Source organism: Condylura cristata, unplaced genomic scaffold (genome assembly GCF_000260355.1).
Source record: "Condylura cristata isolate star-nosed mole 26May11 unplaced genomic scaffold, ConCri1.0 scaffold00021, whole genome shotgun sequence".
NCBI classification, from domain to species: domain Eukaryota; kingdom Metazoa; phylum Chordata; class Mammalia; order Eulipotyphla; family Talpidae; genus Condylura; species Condylura cristata.
In genome coordinates this window covers 24300901-24308532 of record NW_004567122.1, presented here as the reverse complement: position 1 = coordinate 24308532, position 7632 = coordinate 24300901, and the positions used below count along the sequence as shown (strand labels likewise).

The following is a 7632-nucleotide window of genomic DNA, read 5'->3' as shown; positions in this document are numbered from 1 at the left end:
AAAAAAAAAAAAAAAAAAAGAACACATTTTTGCAAGTCCCAACTCTACTTACCTATCGCAGGATCTGGATAGGGCAAATCCTGAGGAGAGCTATAATAGGCCTCAAGAGTGAAAGGTTCCTTTCTATAAAATGTGAGTACTTTAGAGAAAGGTGTACTGTGGTTTTTTGAAAAGACTTCACAGTCACTGAATGAAAAAAAGACAAAAGTACACAATTTCAGGAAGGCCATAACAATTCACTTATTCCCATATATTCTAGGTTTGCAATGATTGCATAGCCCTAGTTACTCTTCTCTACTGCCATTTCCAAATTATACAAGTTTCCCAAAAAAATTGTAAGTATGTGTATCAGTTAAAGTAAAAAGTAATGTATTTAAACAGGCAAATAAAGGCATCAATTACTTTGGTAGAATCAAGTACAAGAAACTACATAAAAACACTAATTTACTGAAGACTAAGTTAGTTAAAGTTAAGTATTTACTGCTTCATATACACTAACAAAATATTACAAATCTGTACCCATGAATGTTGACAGGAGGCAGTGTTTTACTTAGACTAAAATTTGAGTATAAAAATGAAACAATAAATGTCATTACCTTGACCCTTCTTCAGCTGGAGAATTCCATCTCAGAGATATTGGATATGGTACTACATCAGTGATAGAAAACTCTCTGACTTTGAAAGCAGGCGATAAAATTGCACACTAGAATAACAATTATATAAAATTCCACTGGATAATGTTAAACATTATGAACTGATACCATAAAACCTATATGTACTAATTTCAGCTGGCTATCATCAATGGCTTTTAAACATTTACATTAATTTAATGGTGTTTAAATACGGTTTTACAAATTTGTCAAATTACAAATATAATCCAGAACTAATTTTTCCATTAATCCCAACCTTCATAAACTAAAGTATAATGTACTTCACATAAAGACAACAGAAAACATGCCAAATTCTAGTAACATTTCAGGCTTAGCTGAAATTTATTTCTAATAAATTCATTCTATTACATGTTATAAAGTACAAATTTATTTATGAATGCCACCTCTGATATAATTTTAAAACAAAATTTAAAAAATTTTACACCCTCTGGTCACCTTAAACTAATCTCTGGTTATTAGTTGGATACATGAAATCACTACTGCCTTATTACTCTGACCCTCATACGGTTAACTATGAAAGAAAGGAGACTGACCTGCAATGCACAACCTCGTGTAACAGCTTCATCAGCATTTAGTGTTGTGCTAAGTTCTTTACCAAAAAATTTGCTGATCTTCTCTTTGACTGCAGGGATTCGTGTTGCACCACCAACTATCTCCACTGCATAAATATCTTCTTTCTTTAGCTCTATTTTAAAGCAATTAGACATTTAGATTTAAACAATCTTTGGATTAGTATTTTACAGTGAAATAAAAGAGCAACATCTGACCACAAAAACTCACAGATGTGTAACAAAACCCCACCCTTGCCTTTATTCCTTCAAAAAGACACGTGTGCACAGGTATGTGGCAGCTGAAAACTACTATTTATGTTTTCATGCTGAAGATACTGGGGGCAGGGTGTTGTACACAACATTGGGATTTAGGAGCGAACCAGGACTATTCACTGTAGTACAGTATGCAGGTCCTGCAATCTCAAACAGTCACAACACAGAGAACTGTTGAAATATCAATAGATAAGCTGGCCTTGAGGAAAGTAAGTCTCAAAAGACTGGGTTACCCCTGACATGGCATGAATGAAGAACAGCTAGAGATGTACATCTAGTTGCTCCAGCAATCTATGCAGAAAATTACAACAGATGTACAGTGTCCTCCTATCGTAAAGAAAGCAAAGTCAAGGCTATGCTGTCACTCATAAAATAGCTCAATACCACCTGATTTCCCCAGTCACATAGTAAGCACTAAGTAGCGACAATTGTTGAGGTCAAAATGTGTTGTCCCATGTAGAAAGAACATGCCCCCATTTGCCATAATCACTGATTATGAGTTGAGCCAACGTCAAGCTGACTTTCTATCTCAATGTTCTAAAATAGTTAACAACCAATATAACAGTAAAGTCTAGGTAAATTTCTGCCCAAGATTTTGGGAGAAATTAGCAATATATGCCAAAATCAAACATTCACCTTTTGGCCCAAGATAAAGTGCATTATTTAAGAATGTGGTGATCCTATCCTTAGTTTGCTTTATTTCTCATTCAGCAAACAAAAGATTCATTGACAGAAAAAACGATCAGAGAGCAGCAGTGCAAAAGATGCTTATCATCATGAAATTTCTGAGACATCAAAATCCATCTGAGTCTGAACTAGGTTTCCTAGGACACTTGTGTCCAATATGATGAGTAGGGGGACTGCTCCAGGGAGAAGATACAGAACAAAGGCTTAATATAAGCACTAAAGACGTTCATGAAGTCCTATTTGCAAAACTGAAAAAATAACCAACTACTTCAGATGCAAAAACAATTCAACCTCACAAATACTTACTGGCTTGTTCCAAAACACTCCGAAGAGGCGGCTCCACTCTAAATAAGAGATCATCACACATTTCCAGAAATTTGCCTCTGTTTAAAGAACATAACAGGTTAAACACATTCTATGCTTATAAGGAATAATGTCCATAATAAAAATAATAACCAGCATTAGCAAGGAGGTAGAAAAAAATGGACCCCTTACACATTTCTCATGTGAATGTATGATAGTGTACCCACTTTGGAAAAGTGTGCAATTCCTCTAAATGTTAAATAGACTTAACATATAACCCAGTAATTCCACTCTAGAGAAATGAAAATAAGATCACACAAAACTCTACTAATTTTCCTAGAAGCATTATTGATGCAGCCAACAAAAACTGCTAAAAGCCCTAAAGTCCATCAAAAGTATTCAGCAATAAAAAGGAATAAATTACAATAAAGGACCAAAAGGTATTAGACAAATAAATCAATTTCTCAAAATCCTAGGTAAGGAGCCTCTTGTGATGGCACAAAAGGTCAAAAAAGCACAGCACTATGAAACCACTCCCAGCCACTGCAGCATGAGGTCAGCCTCCAGCCAGGGAGGTGCAGAACAATCCTGGTGCAGAACAATCCTGACCTGCCCACTGCTCCCCTCCTGTATTTCCATCAGTCCACTTGTTCTGTTTTCCACCCTGATGACTCTGGTGAATCTTCTCACCCCACCCCCACCTCTGGCCTGTACCCCAGTTCTTGTATACATAAATAAATAACTCTTTAAAATAAAAACATGTAGGTGAAAGAAGCCAATCAAAAAAGGACATGTATAGCATGACTCCATTTCTAGGAAATGTTCAAAGAGAAAAGACCAGTGGCTACGAAGGGCTTTAATAAAGGAGGAAAAAGAGATGATACAAGAAGACTGTAGATACAAGAAAACTGTAACGAGTACCTTTTCTTCTTTTCTTTTTAGTTACTATGTTTTCGAGTACCTTTTCTTCTTTTCTTTTTAGTTACTATGTTTTATTTTTTAGATCACTTTTAAGCTCAAGGGAAATAATAGCAAAGTTTGAAGAATTCTCATACACCCTTCACTCACCATTCTGTTCCCCAAAGCTAATACATACATATTAGGTTTCTATGTTTTAATAAACATCTGATATAAGTATCTACCAATCCAGTTCCATAAGGAATAGTTTCACTGCCCTGAAGTCTCTGCATCCCTTCATCCCTACCTCCCCTGATTCCTTGCAAAAAAATGGTCAATCTTTTTACTAATAGTTTTGCCTTTCCCAGAATGTGATACTGTTGGAATCATACAGTATGAAGTCTTTTCAGAATACTTGTTTTACCTAGAAATGAGTCCCTCCATTACTTTTCCTAGCTAATAGCTCATTTGCAGTTTCTTTATGCGATAATGAAAATACTGTAGAAGTAGGATGTGGTGATTACAACTATCAACATTGGTGAGGATGTACTATAATTATTTTAGCAGGCATTTACAATGAATTTTATTCCTGAAAACAAAAATTAGAAAAGAGCCTGTGTACATCAACAGAAAAGAGTAAACCAACAATGGCATACACTTCTCAACAACAGAGGAGAAACAATGACATATGCAAGAACTAAATAAATCTTTTAAAGTTTTATTACAGCAAAAAAATAAAAATAAAAACCAGACCACATCATTCCACTTATAAAATGTTCTAGAATGGTAGAACAGTCTGATTCAACCTACAATTCTCAAAAATGAAGGAAAAAATAATTACAATTGTGGCTGCCTCTATGGATAGAGGTCAAAGGCAACTTTTCTGTGGTGACAGTCTATTTCATGAAAAGATACTACTTACAAAGATATATGCATGTCAAAACTCAGCAAATGGACATTTAAAACAAAATGAATACTTTACAAGTATTTAAAAATATCGAAAGGGAGGAAATACTATATAATGTTTAAGACTGGTTAATATGCAATCAGTACTCTGGGAGTCATGTAAGGTGAGATGTCTGCCATTTACTTTGAGATGCATCAAAAATTAAAAACTTAAATAGATAGGATGGATAGATGATAAAACAAGTAGAGTAACTGGCATCAGTAGAACTGGAGTGGCAAAGCAAGGGCATTCACTGTAAAATCCTTTTAGTTCTATAAAGGACTGATCACAAAAGATATACAAAGAAATGATGAAACTCAACAATAAGTAAACAACTCCATCAAAAAATAGGCAGAAGAGCTAAAAAGAAACTTCTCCAAAGAGGAAATGCAGATGGCCAACAAGCATATGAGAAAATGTTCAACATCTCTCGTAAGGGAGATGCAAATTAAAACCATAATGAGATACCACCTCCCCCCAGTGAGAATGGCACATCTTCAAATAACTAGCAGCAACAAATGTTGGCGAGGATGTGGAGAAAAAGGAACTCTCCTGCATTGCTGGGGGGAATGCAAACTAGTACAACCACTATGGAAAACTGGAGGTTCCTCAAACTGCTAAACATGGAGCTTCCCTATGACCCAGCAATCCCACTCCTAGGTATCTACCCAAAAAGACACAAAAACACTGAATCAAAAAGACACCTGCACCCCCCTCCCATGTTTATTGCTGCTTTATTTACAATTGGAAAACATGGAAACAACCCAAAGGCCCAAAAGTAGGTGACTGGGTTAAAGAGATGTGATCCATATACACGATGGAATATTACTCAGCAACCAAAAAAAAAAAATAAACACATGCCATTTGCAGCAACATGGATTGAGCTGGAAAAGATCATGCTTAGAGAAGTAAGCCAGAAAGAAAAGGAAAAATACCAGATGGCTTCATTCATAGCAAGAATATAAAGGACCAGGGGAGAAAATAATAATAATTATGAACAACTATATACCAGAGACATTTTATGAGGGTAGAATGGGAACAAAAACGTTAGCGAGAGGGAAGTGCACTGGACTATGGACAATCACACAGGTGATTTGGTGATGGGAAACCCACGGGGATTACAACTGAGATAGGAAAATGCACAAAATGATGTAAAAATAAACTAATATATTATTTTAAAAAATAAAAATCCTTTTAGTTCTGCTGTGTTCATATTGAGAAGCACATCCAGTTGCTCCAGTACAGAGGACTCTACAAAGATAGCAGAAGCTATGTTTCTTTTTTTTTTTGATTTTTTGAAATACAATTCACATACCATAGATTTCAGTAATTTAAAGTATATCATTCAATGGCTTTTGTATATTCAAGCTGTGCAACCAACACCCCAATGATTTTAAAAACATTTTCATCACCCTATACAGTTATTTCCCAAATTTCCTAATTTACTCTCCAGCTAGGCCTAGATAACCACTCATTCTAGGTATTTCATAAAAGTAGGATTACACAATATGCAGTCTTTTCTGAATGGCATATTCCATCTTGTATTACACAATATGTAGTTCTTACTGGTTTATTTCATCTTGCATAAAGTTTTCAAGTTTATGTGTTAAGTTGTCCCTATTACAACATGTATTGGCAACAACACTTTTACAACTGCCAAATAAGATCCCACTATATGGACACACCACATTTTGTTTATCCATTTTACCCATTGATGGACATTCAGATTGCCTCCATTTGGGGGCTAATACAAATGGACAGAGACTAACCACCAACAGTAATAATCCCTCCATGACATCAGACTTTGTGCCAAAAGAAACAAGGTATAAAATTAACCTGAAACTCCAGAATTAACAAGAACTCCACAGGTCAATTTGAAAAAAGTACCTGAAATCAGGGGAGTTAGGCACATTCCAAAACAAGAGACTATAAAAAGCCCCTAAAACAGTATACAATGACCATGGTAACTAGAGTTCGATAAACTCTCTACAGTGACCAAGTTAAAGAAAAGGCCACAGTGTGGAAAAGCTGCTGCTAAGGAAACCCAAACTGAGGTTTTATCTACAATAGCAGACAAAGATATGAGGGTGGGAAGAAGACTTAACGCCATTTTTAAAAATGTTTCATAAAAACAAAAGAGGCATGCTGGAGCAACAAAATTAGAAAAACTCTAAAGTCACACTTCTTTTCTATAAGGTTAGGAATGCTTATTTTATATAAAATGAGTAAAATAGGCAAATACATACACATAAAATAGACTGCTTAACCCTCTAGGGGTCAGGGAGCTAAAGGCAATGGAGACTGCAGATACGGAGATTTTGTTTTTGAGGTAATAAAAATAATCTAAAATTAGATCATGGTCATGGGTTGTACAACTGTATAAACACAGTAAAAACCACTAGTTATATACTTTAAAATGACGTTATGAATTATATCTCAATGAAGTACAGGAAATCAAAAAGCAACAAATCAGAACTAGACTACTCAAAGAATTAGAAATAAATAAAACTATAAAGTACATAGCATAAATAAACCCAACAACAAATAGTAGCATGAAGGAATTAAGGAGACAGAGAATGGCAACTAAGAACCAACATACTTATATAGGAGGCCTCAAAGAAGAAAACAAAATCATAAAAACAGAATACTAAACAATGTAATAAATCCAGCAATGTAAAACTTACTGGAAAGTGTAAAAGTTGTAAGGCTATAAATTGGAAAAGGCTCACTGCATACCTGCGAAGAATTGAGTCAAACCAATGAACATTAAAACATATATAGTAACAGTATTACTAGAAAATAAATTGGGGCATCCATCAAAAAGAACAAGTAATGAGTAACAACATATTGTCAATGCAATATGCCTAAACAAAATAAGGCTCTATGCCATTTAAGATATTCAATACAAGTCTGATGTTCTATCCAGCTGAGGTAACTTAAGAAAAAATGTGGGCAATTGTCATCAACAATCCAGAATTTAAAGAACACTGTTCACCTATACCACTCCTTAGGAGGTTATTAGAGAATATCCTTCTGAAACCCGAAATGATGCCGCCTCACCTGCTGCACCCCTCAGTTTATTTCAGTGTATCTGCCTGCTCTGCTCCCCAATCTGTCTGGTAAATCCTCTTCCCATACTTCTGGCCTGTACCCCAGAACTTTTATATGCAATAATAAATCTTTTTAAAAAGAAAATGAAAAATACCTAGAAGCAAAGATGGGTCAAACACTACACGACATACACTTCAGCGACATCTTTAAAGACAGAGGACCCAACGCCACAATAGTGAAGGCAAAGATAAAT

General features: G+C 35.2%; 1 protein-coding gene across 1 annotated transcript in view; it reads right to left on the bottom strand.

Annotated features, from left to right (window-relative positions):
* Positions 1-7632, bottom strand: part of HSPA4 (heat shock 70kDa protein 4) — a 39818-nt gene that overhangs the window by 10889 nt on the left and 21297 nt on the right. The window contains exons 8-11 of the mRNA XM_004686718.2: positions 2489-2565; positions 1205-1356; positions 597-703; positions 53-186 (exon numbers count right to left, since the gene is read on the bottom strand). Of these exons, the coding sequence (XP_004686775.1) occupies positions 53-186; positions 597-703; positions 1205-1356; positions 2489-2565 (470 nt within the window). The remainder of the gene's footprint in view (positions 1-52; positions 187-596; positions 704-1204; positions 1357-2488; positions 2566-7632) is intronic.